The 20354-nt window shown below is 29.4% G+C and overlaps 1 protein-coding gene across 1 annotated transcript in view; it reads left to right on the top strand.

Annotated features, from left to right (window-relative positions):
• Nucleotides 1–10410, top strand: part of LOC118181028 (SH3 domain-binding glutamic acid-rich protein homolog) — a 30036-nt gene extending 19626 nt beyond the window's left edge. The window contains exons 3-5 of the mRNA XM_035350103.2: nucleotides 1499–1615; nucleotides 6084–6126; nucleotides 6502–10410. Of these exons, the coding sequence (XP_035205994.1) occupies nucleotides 1499–1615; nucleotides 6084–6126; nucleotides 6502–6506 (165 nt within the window). The 3' untranslated portion in view covers nucleotides 6507–10410. The remainder of the gene's footprint in view (nucleotides 1–1498; nucleotides 1616–6083; nucleotides 6127–6501) is intronic.
• The last annotated feature ends 9944 nt before the right edge of the window (nucleotides 10411–20354 follow it).

Here is a 20354-nt window from a genome sequence, read left to right as displayed (position 1 = left end):
AAAATTTTGAGAACTGAAACCTGTTTCCTTAATAAGCTGGCCGTGTTGAATACTACCCACTTTACTTCTGCTTCTGTTACCACTAAGACATTACCATGCTCTTTTCTTACTGCAAAGCTTTGAAAAATTAAATGTTTTCAGAAAATTTAAAAGAATTTAAAAAATTTTTGGCACTGCTACTTAATGTTTATAAATACAGTCAAAAGTCGTTAATTCAGACACCCATAATCCGGAATGATCTATAAGCTGGACCTCAAAGCTAAAAACTTTCTGCGCATGCGCCGCATTGACGCATGCGCATAGGCGTTTAAGCGTGTGCATAAGACCTTTACGACTGCGCATTTGTGTGTGCACAAGCGCAGAATACGTTTTCGCTGCGCGTTTAATGTATAACGGACGGTATAAGCTAAAATTATCTAATTGTCTATTTCAGTTAATGTTGATGATTGCGTTGTTCCTTAATCTTCGAATTGGATCCGGCTTATTATTTTTTGCAGACTGTAAGAGCAATTTTATAAAAGTAAGCTTGAACTTTCGATTATGTCAAATAGAATTTCCGATGCTGGAGCTCCCAAAGGATCTACGAAAACGAAAGTATGTTTTGATGTCCATCAAACAAAAAGTGGAATTGCTCAAAAAAAATGGATAAAGGCATATCCTTTGTTTATCTAACCGTTCCAAAATCTGTTTATCAATTTCACGCTGCTCTGCGCCAGGGGGTGGGGACGTGGCAGCGGGCAATGAGCTGGAAATTGATCTGTCAACACTACCGTTATCTTCAGGGCAGATGTTTTTATTTTATTCGGCTTATAATTCTTTATTAAATCTAGTATTTCATTTCGATGTACTTCGTCTTTGATATGATTTAAATCAAATTCCTCGTCATTATAAATATCAGGAATACAAATCAAATAGTTTTCTGGTTGCAATTTTCTAATTTCGGCTATGCATAATGTATGCTTTACGTATGCGCGCATTGAAAGAAATGTTTAATAAAGTAAACAAATAAATATTAAGCTTTTTTTTGTAAATTTTGATACTCTTTAGATCATAATTGCTCATTATTTTATAAATTATGGTTTCATATTTTTAATTTTATAATTTCTGCATGCCATCTTACCAGATTTAAACTGATGATCTATAATCCGGAAAAATCGATAATCCGGAATCACCAAAGTCCCGACGAGTCCGGATTAAAGACTTTTGACTGTATAGCAAAATACAATGTTTCACTTTCCAGTCTCTTAATTTTAAAATCTGTGTTACTCCAGGATGGTATAAACTGAATGCTTCTAGCACAAAAATCTTGTAATTTGTATAAAGCTTTTTTTGACTGCTTGCCATAAATTGTAAATTTGTTTGACCATTTGTTATAAATTGGCTGTAATAAGTTAAATGAAAATATATATTACACTCATATTATGTATCACAAATGAAAATTTTCTTTGAAGCTTCAGGGTAATCTGTTTTTAATTGAAGTTAAAATATTTTTTATTAGGATTATGAAGATTTTGAAACTGCTAATGAAGATAATGAGTTAATGTTCTTTTTGAAGTTGAAAAATAAATTGTCAAGTGAAGATAGTGATGAAGAAAAGAAGGAAATGGATAATCAAGTATGTGATTTTCTAGCTGTGTACACCTTGCATAAAAAAAAATGGGACATTTCTTTATTTCCCATTCTACTGGACTGATTGACAAAATTAATTTAACTTTCATTTTTTTATGTCTTGAAAGCATGATTTAGGATATGTGTTAGATTTATATATAGCATTGTTCTAACGTAAGTATTTTTACACAAAATTGCACTTTTTCTGAAATAACATATAGATTTTTTCCTTATTTCAATTCTACGACACGAATTATGCTTAAATTTTAAGTTTTATAATATTTGATTAAAAACCTAGCAAGAAATTAAAAAATTTATCTTGGTTTTCTTTTTTCAGTTTTTGCAAAGAATAATGCACTTGACAAAATTCTTAACTTATAGTAACCTATTTTCTTTTCCCTTTTTCTCATTGTGCATGAGCGGAAGCATTGCTCATTCTTTCAAATAAATTTAACAAAATGTGTAAAGAATGTTTGGCTTTATTATAACTTATAACAAATTTCAAGACAGATTTCAAAATATGCCAATATATAAATTCTGGTTTATTTTTTGAAATTTTGAATTAAAAATCTCTAATTTTTTTGTCTGGTATGCCTAGAAATACATCTACTTTAAGGTGATGGTAAAAATTTTATAGGTTATGATTAAAAAACTGATCTGAAAAATTTATAAAAATTACTAAACAAATACAAATTTAAAAAGTAAATTGGAAAATATCTGCAAATTCTATTTGGATTGAATCTAAATTTTAAGCTGTGAAATAAGTATATACCAAACTGAATTTGTGTTTTCAAGTGGTACCATAATTAATTTACCTCTTAACACAGGCATTGTGCATTATGTGGATAGACTGGAATTTTCTTAAAACATACCCGGAAAAGTCAGGGAATTTAATTTTTCTGTTTGAGTGGCAACCCTGTTAAATGTGCCAGTAATTTCTTTAAAAGTGTAATGTTTTCTTGAAATACGGTTTTCAAAATCTAACTGTATAGTCGTAATAAATCTCAAAAACAGTTATATTGATAGATATAAAAAAATTGCTATTATTATCATCATCATTATTATTTCTGCATGTAATTTTCATTCATTTCTAGATATATTTGTCATGCATAAATATATTTAATTTCTGCCTATACCATAGTTAACTTAATATATGTATATGGCAAGTTAAAATTAAACCAGAGGACTATATATATTTAAGAAAACAGTTTGGTACAACTCTGATATACGCCCTAATTTCACCAAATGTGGCGATATGTGTTTTGTGGTGGTTTTTGGCGTGATTGTGTGTTCTATGGCAACCCTGTTGACGTTGAAAAATCTTTCGCTGGAGCTCGTTGATTCGCGTCTGTGTCTGAGAAGATGGAAGGGAAAGATAAAATGGTAGAAGTTGTTGAATTGAAGTTCGGCAAAAGGAAATATCATTGTGGCCATCCTGTTGAGGAGTAGTGGGTGAGGGGTTGAGGAGGTGTGGAAAGAAGGTCTGGGAGATTATTTTTAATGGCTGTGCATGACAGAAGTAGGCATTTGTGATTTTATTTGTTTGTGAACCATAGTATGAATTTTCTAGAGTGTGTCTGGCTGTCATGTAAATAAGTGATTACGTGGCAGCATGTTAAAGGCGGTATGAAATTGGTATTTCTGCTGCTTGAAAAAGCATTAATTCATGGTAAGTGCATTTTATTTTATTCTTGTTCTTATTTTGTAGAATGTTATATTCATTGGTTCTTTAGTATGAATTTCTGTCGTTATTGTTGTTTTTGAAACAGAACGGTGTGTACATGGTATTATTTGAAATTTATTGTTATTATGTTATTTATTAAAGCGAGGTGGGCGTAGATTCGTATGATTTGCGAAATCATAGATTCGTTCCTTGCCTAAATTGTGCAATTCGTAGATGTTTTTTTAAGTTTAAACAGGATGCTGTGTACATGGTATTCTTTGAAATTTATTGTTGTTATGTTAATTTATTAAAGCGAGGTGTGCGTAGTTCGTAGATTTGTTCGTTGCCTAAATTGTGCAATTCGTAGTTTTTTTAAAGTTTAAACAGGATGCTGTGTACATGGTATTCTTTGAAATTTATTGTTATGTTAATTTATTAAAGCGAGGTGTGCATAGTTCGTAGATTCGTTCGTTGCCTACATTGTGCCATTCGTAGATTTTTTTTAAGTTAAAACATGTCGTTGTGTACATGGATTCTTGTCAAATATTTTTGGTTAGAAACTTTACGTTTTTGCTATCTAAATTTTTTGTTTTTGTTTCGGATTTTTAGCTTAAATCGTGTGTTCAAAATGTAGTTTTTGCATGTGCGAAAACCGCGTTTTTGGAGACATTAGGCTTAAAGTTCGGAATGTAGACAAAAAATTTAGATTGTAATATGGCAGCGTGGGCGAGAAATTTGCCGACTTGAGGGCGCATATCAGAGTAGTTCCAACAGTTTTAGTACTTTTAACAACATGGTAAATATTACCCACACATGCTGTGGGGGACATGTTGTTATTTCATTATTTCACCAGTCATATTGTTATTTCAACTTTAACTCCAAAGTGAGCAACTGTGATGAATATTGCTGTATTTGGCAGTGGTCTTCTTTAACAACATTCATTTACTGTATGTCATTATACTATATACATTTACTGTATGTCATTATACTAATATGGGATTGTGGGTTCTTTATTTAGATTCCATTAAGTATATTTAGAATGTTCTGAGCCGGTAATTTGGGATATGACTTCAATCATAGACAACTATCTGACAGTTCAAAATGGTGATAATAGTGAAAAGGATAATAACTGCTGCAAGAATTTATTAGCAACTTTATTCAAACTAAAAATGCGTAATGTAAAATATACATCATCATTTGTGACTTCATCTGAAGATATTCTCTGACAATGATTCATCTGTTTTGTCCCACCAGTGGCTAAGTAAACCTTGAAATATAAAAAGACTGCTGAATACTGTGAGTTCTACCTGGGCTCGATCCAAGGCAAATGGGTTGGCTGCATGGTTGGTATTAGTCATTTTACCCTAAACTATGGATTGATCTCTATTATAACAACCAGTGTAAATCTTATCAATAAAGTCTTTTCTTTGTATATTTTCCATCTTAGCATTACTTTATTACTTTTCACATTTCTTTGGTGTTTCCCAACCTTTAATTTGTTTTTCATATATCCAGGCAGTCTGTTTTAAAATTTTAGGCAGAAACCTGTTTTTAAAATATTTAATGCCTATATGTTAGGATCAGTCTGCAAGTTCATGAAACAGTAGAATTGAAATGTTACTATTAAGCTTCATTACTTAGTATTATTCTATTTATATTACATAGGTTTTGGATAAAAGATAAAAAGAAAAAATAGGAAAATGAAGCAGAGTGTTTTCAAGGTAGTGAGATTTGTGATATGCTCTCCAGCCTTTGTTAGGGAACTGTTAGTATGTTGTAATTTCTTACGTATACTCGATGTTAGACTCAAGTAGAAAGCTTTTTCTTTAGTAGTTATGTACTTTCTCAGTTATGCTTAATGATGGCAATGAGGAATGTTTGATATCATATAGTACATCAAATGTTATGAAAATAGTACTCTTATCCACAGATTATTTCAAACACCAGTATCAAAAGTGTATACTTTGAGTTCATAAGCAAGCTAAATAAAGCCTTGGATGAATAAAAGAACAGTGTGTGTTCAACAAATCTAATTTTCTTTTGACTGTGAAAGCACTCAGCACTAAATATATCATTTTATTTTATAAATATTGACACTTGCAAAAGTACTGTGGCGATTTCATGAAGTATTGTGTAAGCTAATAGAGTAAGTGTCATGCTTTCAGTGGTATTCTATTGGAAAAACCTTGCAGATTTTTTTAGTGGAACAGAATTTTGTTTTTCACATTATTGCAAATCAGATGCATTCTTTCAGGATAATGATAATTCTTACAATAAAATAATATGCCTTGTCACCTTTTACAGATCGCTTATGAATGATACATAGATCACAGTACAGAGTACAATTACAATTTTTATTGGAACTGAAATTCCACACATATCAATCACTGTAACTGAATATTTTAAGAGTGAAGTAATATATCTAGCAGAAGACAGTCGTATTACTTAAATCATAAAAAGAATCTGCTAATAGCAAAATGATATTAGTTATGACAAGATATCCTGAAATACATTATAATGTAGTATGAGTAAGAAATGTTTAGGGAGGATATGCATCATATTAGCAATGAAGTCATAATGTTCTGTTGCTTTAAAATATATGTCATGAATTCATTGCAGTGAAATATTTAATCTAATAAATTTAAAATTTGACATCTGTATGTAATTAGTATTGAGTACTGTTTTGATGTCCAGGAGAATATATTTGCTTTCAGTAACATAAAATTTATAATTCTGCTGATCTATCTTGGAAGTTGAAATACATTAAATAAATGTTTTGATTGAAGTCAAATTAATACTTTGTTACTTGCAGCATCTAAATAATGTGGAAACTGGAGAAAGTGAAGCTTTGAAAGGTAATTAAAAATTTTAAGAGAACTTTTATATGATATATTGAGTATTAAAAAAGAAATACCTTAAAAACAGTACTTGTTCTTAGTTGAAATCATTCTGTTTTTGATCTTCAAATGTATGCTTACTCAAAATTAATATCTTTAAAATTTAAAAGCATTAATTTTCTGCAGTTATATTTTATGATTGCTAAGAATAAATATATATTTTTTTAATTTAGCATCGGCATGTTTCAATTTGATTCATAGGTTTATCTAATTAAAGAGTACTTTATTTTTAAACTTTCAGTTTTTATAAATATACTAGTCTTCTAACTTTTTTAAGTAATTATAGTTTATATTATCATATATATAATTTAATTTTTTTCCCGTTTGTTTCAGCATAAGGTTGGCAAACTGAAGGTTATTACTAAGCCAAGGAATCTAGGTGGATTTCATTATTTTATAAACAAAAAACAAAAAAAAAACTAGGATTTTTATATCTGACAGTTTTCTGTGTAGTGTTTGTAAATACACAGTATAGCTACTAAATGTAGTTTTGCTCACAAGTACCGAGCTTGCATATACATTTTTTTTTATTTATTATCTTGGAATTTTGTTTTATGTGTAGTACACATTTTAATTTTATTGGTATAAAAAAAAGTAAAGTTTTGGTTGCAGTTAATGAGAAGAGTACTGCTTTTTATTCAATTCACATTTGCAACTTGACAGAGCAAGTATTTAATTCTGTAATTGAGGTATATGTAGATTCAAAATTTAAAGTTTATATAATTTCACTTTAAAAGTTTACTATTTATTAAAATATTAATGGTTAACAGAGAAAAGCATATATGTAATTTATCTTAATCTTTATTTAAGAAATTTGATAATGACTTAAAACCGTAAGCTTTCAAATTTTAAAATTCGCACTTAACAGAATTTACACTCAAATTATGTACTTTTAAATGGGCAAATTTATAAATTTGTTTTGATGTCATATTTAATGTTTCTTCCTTGCCCTATATGTTTGTAGCAGAATTGATTTATACTAAATTTCTATTGTTGATTTACAAATAGAAAAAGACTAGTTAATCATGTATTAGTTTGTGTGAAACATTGCATTATGTGTCAATATTTGCTATTGTTGGCTTTACTTCATATTTTTTTTAATTTGCAGATTTCCATAAGTATATTTAAAGCTGTACTACATAACGTGAGTTTAATTAAATCGTCAGTCTTTTATGAGATTTGATATTGTACTGATGACTGTTATTGTGTAGTAAATGTTTAAAAAGTGATACTGATTTTGTATATCTTTTGTAGGAAAATGATTAGATATTGCATTTATTTAAAAAAAAAAAAAAATCAAGATCATTCATTTGATTTATATCTGAAATTTATGTATTTTGATGTAATTTTTATTAGTTTTCTTATAAAACATTATTTTTAATCTGGGTTAAAAAAAATACAATTAAGGAGCAGTTGAAAATATTTAAAATGTATTTTGATATTTTAAAAGATACATTTGTCATATAAAAAAAATTGTTTGTATTTCACTTGTATAACTTTGAGAAGTGTTTTTCTAATTCTGAAACTTGAATCAAGAACTTGTCTTTTATTTTGAGGACATTTGTGCCATTTTTTAATATAGTCACTTCAAAGTTGTTGTAAAATCTACAGTACTAAATGTTTCTGTCTATGAAATTTAATTTGCATAAAATATTTGCTGTGTAAATGCATTTTGTATGTATTTTTGTTTTTGTGCATTCTCAGTTTTGAAGTCTTTTTTCGCCTTTTATAAGTGTGTTGGCTGTATACATTGATAACATTTTTATGAACTAAAAAGCCATTTCTCATTGGCTGATGTATTTAATTTAGTAGCCTAAAAAGATGTGTAATGTTTATAAGTTTAAAAAAAAAAATATGATGGGGCCAAATGCTTAGTTATATGAATTACAGTTTAGCATCTTCTGTTTATGCTTTAACCTCATGTATTTTGTTCATGAGAAGCATATTTTAATTTTGTTTTGTTTAAGAAGATTTCATTCTAAATTAAAAAGAAATGTTGGAAAAATAACAATATGGTTGTTAATGATTTTTTTTCAATGCTTATTCTGAAAAGTAAATTAAAAGGGCAAAAGTAATTAATTTTAATATTGTATTCTAAATAGGTACAAAATTTTCAGAATTTAATTGTAATTTTTTGTAATGATTCATCCTTTATAATCAGAGTTAAAAGCTGTCTAAAGCTTAAAAAATCTTTTTAATAAAGTAGATTGTGAGATGAGAGTTCAAAATTTGAATGGAGTTTAAAAGGTCTGTATTTGTATTTCTCATAAATGTTTCATTTGAAGATATTTTGACTGAGCTTTAACTAATGCTGAAATAAGTGAAATTAATTGGCTGTTTGATATATAAATATAAAACAAGATACCAGTGTAAAATATGTACAAAAGCTCCCCCCCCCAGGGGAAAAAACTGGTTCGGGAACATCTGATCTAATGCTTACTGCTAGCCTAGATCCATCAACAAAATCATGATTCTTATTGGATATGTAGCATTTTCCTATTATTGTAAGAATGGGACTACCTGTGTTTCAAGGTTCTTTTGATGTGCAAAATAAAATCATTAACTATAAATAATGGAATACGAAAAACTAATTTTTTAAACAATGCATGAAAATTATATTTAATTTTTTTTTTGGTGGAGTTTATGTCTCTATATTCTCTAAATTTGAATTTTGGAAAGATGTTTGCAAACTACATTTTCTAGTACCGAAAATTATATTTCTTGGTAATTCTTTAAAAGCAGAAGAACTTTTGTAGCCCACTGAGTATTTCATTATAGTATAGTCCACGGTGTCATGGAATGATTTTTTATTATGAAAACCTGAGTATTTTCCTTCAATATGCAAAAAAATTGACCTTCAATTTTTAGAACTTTTAAAACAAGAATAATTTAATTTTGCTTCATATAATGTATCATACATGTATTAATAAAAATAATTAGACCACTTTAATATCCTAATAAAAATGAGTGTAATATCACTTGATAATGAGCAGTGTTTAATATTTTACCATGTTCTAAATTGATTTGCAGAGCTTTTGCTTTAAATTTAAAAAGTTCTGATTCTATGGAAATTTATATAATTTTTTTTTAATCTATAAGGCTGTGAAATGTAATTGCTAATGTAAAACCTGTAACTTTTTTATTTCTGTAATTTTAAAAATAATTATAAAGGAATAACAGCTGGAAAGAGGAAAATAAAAGAGAAAACTGTGATTTAAGTGATAGAAGTTAGATTGTGTATAGTTTGTTTGTGGAACCAATGGTATCATTTCCATTTTATGGTGGTTTTTTGAAAAACTGATACAGTGAGATATAAGTTGGCATTATTTCACTAATAAAAAAGTGAAATAGTGCTCAAAAGATAAGAGATATTTGTGATATTTGATGCTATGAATTCTGGCCAAAGTCCATGAAATCTAAATTAGATTCTAGTTCATAGAATTGTATGGTGCTTTGTAATTTTTTCATCTTATTTAGCCTTCCATTTGACTATATGATGATCGTTCTCTGATGTTTATAAGTTAGTAGTTTTGTATTAATGTGTGTATTTTTTAAAAATCAGATATGTTAAGCCTTAGAAGTGAAGTGCAGTGTAATTTAATTTATTAAAATAAATTATAAAAAAAAAGTTCATTTTTTTAAAATTGTATTTTGAATATATCAAAATTTTATGTAATAATTTACCATAGGTAAAGAAGAATATCGTAAAATCATATTAAACAATTTCTTTTGGGGCTACTTTTGGAGTAATTTCCTTATTTCTCCATTTTGTATGATATAGCTGCACTATTTATTTTAACAGTTTGCAGGCCTTAGATTTATTTCTAAACCTTGGAGGAAAAAGCAGTTTTAAGCTGGAGAGACAGACCTTCACAATTGCATATATATTGCAATTCAACACGAAGAATGAAAAAATTTTGATGTCAAACTACTTGTAATATATTATATTTCTCTTTATTATGCCACATTAAAGAAGTTCAAGCAGTTTGTATTATTTGGCATTTAGTGTCAGCTTAAAATTATGAATATTTTCTAAATACAGTATTTTATATATAAAAAAATTACTGCAAATGCAGATTTTATCATTTCTGAATCTTTTCAATCATGCATTTTTTAAAATTTTGTTTCAGTAGTGCATTTAATATGTACTTTGAAATGAATGTCTATGCAATGTATTATTTAGTCATTTTGTTACTTTTATATATCATATTCAGCTTTTTAAATAAATAGTTTCCTTTATCAGTCCTCTTTTTTTTTTTTTTTTTTTTAATCTTTTTAAAATTATTTAATCCTTTACAAGAAAAGCGCATTGTGAAAGATTCATGTTCGTAATGAAATTTTTGAACATATATATAACAATATAGTTCTATATCTCTTAATATACAGTGTTTAAAATAGCCTATTTTCTATATTGTGTTACAGTTTTTCAAATTTTCAGTTTAATTTGCAGCAATGCAATTTTAATTTCATTAACTGCATCAATTCGCCAGAAATATAAAAAAATAATTTTAGAAATTTATTTGTAGATAAGATCAAGAAATGATAGATCTAACGAGTTTTTATGAAAATAGAAACTAATTAATTTAAACTCAAGGAAATTGATTTATTGGCTCAGAATAAGGTAATCTATTTAAATATCTTTAGAATTTTGGTATTTAACATTGGCAGAAGAAATTCTTAATAATTTATGAAGCATCATTTTTTCAGACTGATATTTCATAAATGATGAAACACAAAATAGCAAGTATTCAGTGTCTGGACTCGAAATAAAAAATTTTGTTTTACGAGCCTTAAAAGATTTAGAAATTCCAGTTATTTTTGTGTAGATTCTAGTGATAATTGGCTTCCTACTCATGATAGTGTAACCATTTGGTACCATAGTCACATCTACTCAATCAAAGCTGGAATATCATTAAATGGAAGATATTTCAAATAACTCATATAAATTCCAATAGTAACTGGATGAAACTGTATCTTATGTGCCTTCAACTGCATGAAATGACAATATTATTTATATGTCAACTGGTAGCTGTAACTTCTGGTGCATAGATATCTGCGTAAAGGTATCTATCTAAAAATGAACAGTACTATACACGTACAAATAGTGTAAAGGGAACATCACTTATTTATGAAACAGCGAAGCAGATATTGTTCCATATAGACTAATTACTTAGAAACATAGCACCTCACAGAGTTCCAGACAATTTCAAGAGTCAGGAGAGGATAAATGCTTGATCCATTCCAGATCACCAGAGGGCTCGTTCGAAATCTCATCTTTTAGTCCAGGTGATTTATTCATATTTTGACATATCACAGCGATTTACATTTATTATCAATAAAAAATATTGTTACATTATTAGCTGGTTCAATATATGCTTGGTACTTTACACTGCAGTAATTTTGCTCTATATAATAACATACATTGGCATATGTAATATTACATTTTACATAGTTACTATACCTCTACACTTTATTTTGTATTTAAACTAATTTATGCTTTTCATATACATTTTGCATCATCATCATAATTTATTTTTCATTGATTATTATATTTTGCTTTAGTAGCAAAGTTTTCTATTTAATAGTTCATTCATAGTCTGATCATTGTAAGTTCAGTGCAGATGTGGTTTAATTGGTTTTTTCATAGTATGTGGTTCATAGTATTACATATTTTAAACTGTAGAGATTGTTTCATATTTTTATTAATGCATTTTACTTTCAATAAATTTAATGTATTGTACACAATTCTTTTGAAACTAAGTTGGCAGATATTTTTTTAATTCTGCTTCTTAAATATTTATCTTTCATTGCATATTTTAGGCAAATTTCTATGTTTTGATTTCTTTTTTAAGGGGAGTAGTTCTGTTGTTGGGCAGTCAAACAGGTAATATTCTGGGGTGCCTTTCCCACCCCATAAGCACAGGTATCTGATTAAAACATATTTCTTTTTAAAAAGTGTATGGGGAAAGAGCGATGTTCCATAATATACCAGTTTATGTAAGGATTTGTGCTAATTTCGTCTTTTTGGAATTTTTGTAAAAATTTGAATGATTTTCTTTTTTGTGGGATGTTTTTACCATTGCTCTCATTTTAGTAATAATTCTTGCTTTTAAGGAGAATTTTAAGTATGATTTTGGGGATTGGGATATTTATTTCTTGTGCATTAATATTACTTGATGCTTTTTTAGCATCCACATTATTTTCATCATTTTGAATAATACCAGTATGTGCTTTAATCCATTCTGTTATTATTTTTGTTTGGTAGATTTGTATTGAATATATTATAATTTTCCTTATGGTGGCAAATTTGTGAGTTTTGTTGGCTATTGCATCCATCATAGAAAGTGAATCTGTTTTAATTTTTATTGTTGTTTATGCTGAATTTGATAGCTTCTTTTATTGCAGATGCTTCTGCTTGAAATACTGAATTTTGGCTCATTAGATGAAATTTAAATGTATTAAATTGTCTTTTATATATAGCTCTTGTCTCTGATATATCATTTCTGTACGTCTGCTCCATTATCATATACAGGTGGTAGTATTTCTATATCTGTGATATATACTTTATATTTTTAAGCTGAACTCTTCTTTCTCTATAATGCCGTCAATTCAAGTAAAGGATGGCAATAGGTACGATACGCAAGCTAATTAGCTAGAATAGATTCCTTTGCAGTTTCTTAGCCTCTGCCTTGATATAGTTCCATGTCATGTTGGAAAGAGGTTTAGGCTATGACAAAGAAAGCAGTGTAGTCACCAAGAACCAGCCTCCTTCACAACATATATCAGGCATTACATATTAAAAGAAAGCTTCAAGTTGTGCAATTAACAAGATGGCAAGAGATTCAGGTGGGATCGAAGTGTTAAAGACTAGAGTTTGCTCCTTCTTTGCAGGGGTTTCCTTAACTTTTATAGTATTTCTGTTATTGGGTTATATGTCTGGCTGTGTTCTTTAATGTATGTATGTAAAGTGTTTGCTCTTCAGGATATTAGCAGCTACAGTTATGGTGATAAGAAGCGCAAATTACTACATTTTTGTTACTTGTTGGCAGTTATTTTTACTTTATTAGTAAAAACGAATTTATTAAAAAAAAATAAATTTTAAAATGAAATTAATTTATTAGAAGTTATTTTGAGGTAGATAATGGGTCTGATATTATTTGGAATAAGATAAAATATTACTCAAGGAAATTTCACCTTACCTTGCAAAAATTTTCCTTTATGTATGAATTCTAATAGATTATATTGATATTTTTGATTCATTCTTCATATGTGATTCATATGAAGATGTCATTTTTGGTATGGATCTTAGTGCTTCGAGAATGTATTGTAAATTTAGAAGGGTTCTCTGGATTATATTTTTCTTACTGGCTGGATTTGGCATAATAGATTTTTTTCCATGGTTGGACATATAGCTAAAAGCATACTATGATGGATCTACTTGCCTTTCTAATGAGAGATAACAGTTTCACTCATTTAAGTAATTTTAATAACATAATTAAAATTAAATTTTTAATGACCGAAAAGCTTAAAAGATTTGCACTAAAGTATCAGGAAAGAAATGGCACCATTGTTTCTGTAAATGCTTTTTTTATGTATTGACCACATCTGATACACTACACTGAAAACAAACTTAATACATTAATTCACCAGATAAAACTGAATAATCCATATAGTAATAGCAATCTGCAGCTTTTAGTAATTTTAACCTGTGTTTGTAAGCTTGTACTTTAAAAAAAAAAGTCATCTTCCTAGTACAAAGATATTTGTTCAATCCAGATTAAACAGTATGTTGTTTTAGCAATTAATTTTGCTATTATACAAGGTGATTTAATAAGGTTTGGTTTGGTTTATTAGATTACAGCAAAGCACTTGAGGGCTCTCTGCCTTAAGGGAGGGATGCCTTCGTGGAGGGCTTTTTAAGGGAAACTGGCTCGTATACATGTTTCACATGGGGAAAACCACGAAAGCACCCATGCAGGCAGCCTGTTCGTGGGATTCGAACCTCATTGTTTGAATAAGATTGCTGCATTATAAACATACCTCTTAAAGGTTTGGTCATGATTCTTGTTTAAGAAATAAATCAAGGTAGCCTATTATGTTATGAAAAATTTGACTAAATTACATGTTAAAAAAGTACATACTTGACATTTAATTTTTTAGATGGGCCCTGTATGAAAAAATTTCACATTGTACATTGTTAATTGTTTTCTTAAAAAAACATTTAGTTGGGAACGGCTCTTGCAAAGAAATCTCCAAATTGTTATCACTTAAATATTAATTTTCATATTTCTGGGCTCTGAGAAGTGTTTTGTTAAGAGACCGTAAAATATGAATTTCACTAAATACAAAATTTCGGGTGTTTTCATTTTTACTAATGATAATTTGAAACCAGTGCATTTTAAAGTTTTTCTAGCATTGCAAGTTATCTTTTTGAAATCTGCATATGAAAAGATAAAATATCCATAACTGTTTTATGTATACAATGGGACTTATTTGTATAGGATGCCCATAAATTTTAATGATACCACGAGTAATTTTGACTGTATGAAGATCGATTCTGTCCCTCTGTTTTGACTAAGTGTGCTATAGCAAATATTTTTCTACGAAACGCGCATTTAAATTTGAAGACTTTATTTGATTCACTTATTAAATTTGAATTATGGTTTTCGACCAATCATTCAGAGAGCTTTAATTGTGCCGTTTACAGCTTGGTTTAATTGTGCTGTTTACAGCTTAATTTATTTAATAACTTCATTATTTGTTGCTACTCTGGGATATGTATTTTAATGTAATAATTTTTAATATATATATATATCTACAATAATTTTCTACGTGTTGAGAGATGTAAGAAAATACGGATATGCTGTTCTATTAAACGTTTATTTTATGTGCATTCCGTCAAGGGAAGCAAGAAGAGAAATAGCCTATTTAGCATTAAGTAAAACGTGAATAAACAAAACAACTAGCGAGATTCTATCGTAAAATTAGAGAAAGAAGAGGTCTTCTTTGCCTTACAGACGGTAGATAAAAATCTGTAAGAGAACTAAGTCAAAATATCTCGGGCAGTTCAAGGTCTGAAATGCTTTGGCGTGGCTTAGTTACAGGAAATCTATTTAAATACACGCTTCGTTGAATATATTTCGCGAACCATGAATAACTTTTATTAACATATATTATTAAGGTATTTTTGTTACATTTTTTGGCCCTAGGTTTACTTGAAAACACTGCGAAGTCTGTTCTCATTTAGAAGTTTAAAGCATATATTTACCATGATGTTTGCAGCATAAATGTTTCGCTACTGCTTCATATTAAACCAAAATTAAGTTAATTTTAAGCAGAATGTGTTTTTATAAATGAAGGAGAAGTATGAACTAGGCTTCATGGTTCTTTTAACAATGGTAGGTAGATGCTTCTTAAGAAAATTAAGTACGTACTGTGGGTAGAAAAAGTATTTGCACACCTACATTTTTGTTTGCAATTCATAAAAAGAAGCATTGAGAAATAAAAAAAAAAAAAAAAAAATTGTATGGCCAAATCAGAATAAGTTTAATCATCCAAAACAAACAGAAAAATTACAATAATATAATTTAATAACAATGCTTTTTTAATGCTTAATAACAATGCTTTTTTGTAACAAAATTAAAATATCTCCTATCAAAAAAAGTATTTGTACACCTGCATGAATACAAAAGAAATAAAATATGTAAGCAAATTTCAAACAACTAATATTTAGTATGCATTCCTTTAGCATCTATTACTGCTTGTAATCTTGCTGGCATTGATTTAATTAAATTTTCTGTAACAGTAGGGTCAGTATTCGACCATTCTTCAATAAGGGCTTGTTTAAGGGCAGATTTGCTTGAAATCTTCCTTTTTCTTATTTTTAAATCCAAAGAATTCCACAAATTTTCCGAAGGATTTAAGTCTGGTGATTGTGGTGGAGTGGCAAGTTTTCTGGGTACATTATAAAGCAACCACATACGTGTTATACCGGCAGTGTGCTTGGGATCGTTGTCTTGCTGAAAATAGTACGAATTACTGATACCCAATTTTATTGCACTTTGTGGCAAGTTATCTCGCAACACATCAATATAGGTTCGAGCTGTCATATTCCCATCAATGAAACAAATTACCAACTCCTTTGCTAGCCATGCATCCCCAAATCATAACAGAACCTCCTCCATGTTTTACTGTAGGTAACACACTTTTGGTATGAAAAGCAGTACAAAGTTTTCTCCAAACTAATTTCCTGCCATCTGATTTAAAGATATTGAACTTGCTCTCATCGGAGAATATGACATTTTTCCAGAAATCAATTGGCATATTGATATATTCCTTAGCGAATTCAAGTCTCTTCAGTCTATTTCGTTCAGTTATGAGAGCTTTTTTTCTTTGGAGATCTCCCATAAATGTGTGCATCGTGCAGGACATTTCGAACACTTTGGGCACAGATTTGAACTCCAGATGTTGAAGCGACATCATTGGCTAAAGTAATTGCACTAACAAATGGATTTTTTCGATGCTTCTCTTATGATTTTTCGCGTTATTCGCAGTGAAAGTTTCTTTGGGCGTCCAGAGCGCAAGTTATTTGATGTAGATCCTCTTTCTTTATGACGTTTTATAATATACCGAACAGTAGAGAAGCAAACATTTACTTTTTTACCTATTTCTGGATTCTAGGCCATTTTCACGTAGACAAACAATTTCTTCTCACAACGAAATCAGCAATTCAGATTTCTTAGGTGCCATTACAATTTGAAATCGTTTCGACAACACCTCCTTTTATAGTCGTCTTACGTATGTTATTTACTGCGGGATGACTGTCAAATAATAGCATAAAAATGCAAATTTGCTGAAGTTGAGTTGAGCGTGCAAATACTTTTTTGACATAAGCTATTTTAATATTGTTGCAAAAAATGTTTTTTATTAATATTATTGTATTTTTGGTAATTAATTTAAATGAATAAGCTTATTCTATTTTTTAAATGCCAATTTTTGTATTTCTTAAAATTGTGAACAAAAATGTATGTGTGCAAATACTTTTAGTACCCACTGTAAGAAGAAACAGTTTTTTAATATATGAGCGGAAAATTGTTGCTGGTTCGATTCTGCATGAAAGGGCTGCTGAATCTTCCGTGCTTTTCCCAGTGTGTAACATGAATATAAGCCAATTTCCGCTTGAAAACCAGCCATGATTCGGTCCTAGTTGCCAAAATAAATTACCAACATTTTTTTTTTTTTTTTTTTTTTTTGCTACCAAACGAATAAATACTATGCGCTAAGTAAGGGATTTCTACGAATAAATTATATTTTTGCAGGAGAATAACAATGATAGAAACATGGCTTGCAAATATTATAGCAGAAACGTCATCTACATCTTATATACTCGGAATTTTCTATATCTGATTTTTAAAAAATACATTTTTAAATCGTAAGCATATCTAGTTTTTTTTTTTTTTTTTTTTTTTTTTTTTTTTAATAAGCCCTGTTACCGTGAATGTACGTATTACCCAAGCTAAGTATTGAGAGGCAAATTAATATTATGATATTCGAGTTAATGTTCCGCTAGGCCACCTTTAGAAGGGGTTGAATTCGTCCATACAGAATTCTACTACATTTTACTACTGCTACTTCAGAATAGGAACTTTCATTCCTTCCGGTTTGCCTCGTATGTATCGTAACAATTACTGCCGAAGATGGTCAGATTCGCTAAAATCCGCTAATTTTCTCTCTGTGGATGACGACCCACTAGCAGCCGAGCGGTAACGACTATGTATTCGTGCCAAATGGCTAATTGTAAGTCAGACTTGACTGAATTGACGTAACACAATGCAGCATCAGGGAAGCCATTGATATTCAAGGAGAAAAATGTAGTTTATTTAGTTATATATTTTTTTTTTATAATAATTAGAATTATTAGTCCAAAGGGGCTTTGTCCCTGAAGGACTATTGTTTTCGTTTTGCGATTAATCACTATAAATGTCCGTTTCACTATTCAAACTGTTGCCAAGAAATGTTAGAGTCCTACATTATATTTGAAGAAATTAAATAATGAAAAATTTGCATAAGTGTATGTCTATTTCTCGCTTTGTGATAAAACAACGGTACCTAGAGCCATCGAATTTTGAATGACGTAATCCTCCTACGAATATGGGCATGTGGAAGACCAAATTTGAAATTTGGAGTTTGTTTTATGATCGATTTCATATTTTGTAAAACTTTAACGAATTTTTGATTAACAAACTCGAGGATTTCAAAGCGAGCCATGGCAACACTCTACGGGGGGGGGGGAACCTTTTTATCTCCAGCGCGCGGAACTGTGTATCGGAAATTCTAAAGATAGGCTCATTTTAAAATTATTTTGCGACATTGTTATTGAACTGAATTTTATGGTTTAAGTGAAAGAACATGATATTTAATACATAAAGGTAACACACAAAACGTTAAAAAAACGCCGCTTTGGACGTAGTTTAAAATCTGAAACCTTTCAGATGTTTTTTTTTTTCTTTTTTTAGTTATGTTTGTTTTTATAATTATTAGAATTATAATTGAAATTAGTTTTATTTGAAGTAAGGCCACATTACACAAAAAATTCGGTTTTGTGGCTTTTCATGCGCCGCAAGTTTGACCGCCGTGCTGTCTTCAGTTCAAAGACTAATTCCTTTATACAAACTTCCTTTTAAATGTCAGTAGTTTTGATATTCACTCAACCGTACTACAACAGAAATTCGTTGCATTAACAGCTACGGAGGAGGGAGGCAAAACTCATATAAATAACTCACGTATTCCTCTACAGTGTTTTTAAGAATGATAAGGCTATTTAACTCTGTTGGTATCATAGAGAGAAAGAGACAACTTAGGGTTTCAAATGTTTTTTAGATAAGACTACTCTTTCAAACATCGCTTCTTTTCTGAACTTCTAGTATTAAGGAAGGAACGTTGTTTTTCCAAGAAAACAATTCATGTAAATATTTTTGAGAACAGACATTTTTTTTTTCCCCACTGTTATGTTACATTAATTGCTAGGGCATTTAATATCCACACTTGATTTGGCAAATTGCTAGTCCTTAAGAGTTATTTTCATGTGAACGCTTTAAAAGCAATATGAGCACTTTCTAGTAATATAGAATTTTTATTTTTTTAATAATATCTCTAATGGGTGTAATTCACAATATACCTTAATTCATGCGATTTCTGGTATATTTAATTCGTAATTTTTATAAACATTTGAACTTTTTCATGAAAGATGCTTCTTACGCAATGTAATATGCGCCTCGACCCCCCCCACTCCCAAACAAGATGGATGCAGATATGTGTTATTTCGTTATCTCGTGCCGTTATTTCATGACTTTTCTTAGTGATGTAAACATTGTAAAATTCCTATTTACTACATACTCGAATCACAAGTATTTTGCTAACCAGGCTGGCCACCTATTAAAAATATTTTGGTCAAACATGTAGAAGAAATGGTAACAAATCTAGAAAAAAATGTACTAAATATGTATTTGCTTTCATTTTACCCTCTTCGGAACATCTTAGGACACTACTATTATAATAAATGAACTCAAACTAAAATTACTAAATAAAGACATCTGGTAAATATGAAAAGAAAAAGTAATATACTATAGTCATCAATGATGCTTACTATAGTCATTAATGATGCTTACTATAGTCATCAATGATCTTACTATAGTCATCAATGATGCTTACATTTTTAATTATTTATTATGTCCATATTTTGGATTCATTTTATACGCAATTTACATGCAGATATTTCATTTATTTAATATGCTATGACATATCTTCTCACATAAAAAAATTCACTGGAGGTATTTATTCACTTTTTTAACAAATTTTGCTAAATTAACTAACTTTTGAAAAAACAGTAAAGTCATTCGCTGATGAATGCTTTAATTTTTAATTTTAAAGGAGTCATTTTTTAAAGAAGTTTTGTACTAGCTGATTTCTTATTTATTTTTATTCATTTGAACTATTCTTTTAGACACTTCTAATGAATGAAGGAGAAACAGCACAGTTTTAATTGATATTGTTAATGAGCAGAGCCAAATTAAGACATTTAGAGCCCTAAGCACTAAAATGATTTAGTGCCCCCCACATATGTATACCATGGAGGTAAAGAAAGGAAGGAGTGGCCAACCGGCACTAGAAGTGAAGCACTGCTTCGA

The sequence above is a fragment of the Stegodyphus dumicola genome, chromosome 9 (assembly GCF_044657685.1).
Source record: "Stegodyphus dumicola isolate Sdum_Otavi_A_Nest chromosome 9, ASM4465768v1".
In the NCBI taxonomy this organism is placed as follows: Eukaryota; Metazoa; Arthropoda; class Arachnida; order Araneae; family Eresidae; genus Stegodyphus; species Stegodyphus dumicola.
Note: the sequence above shows the minus strand (reverse complement) of the source record. Positions and strands in the feature narration are given on the sequence as shown.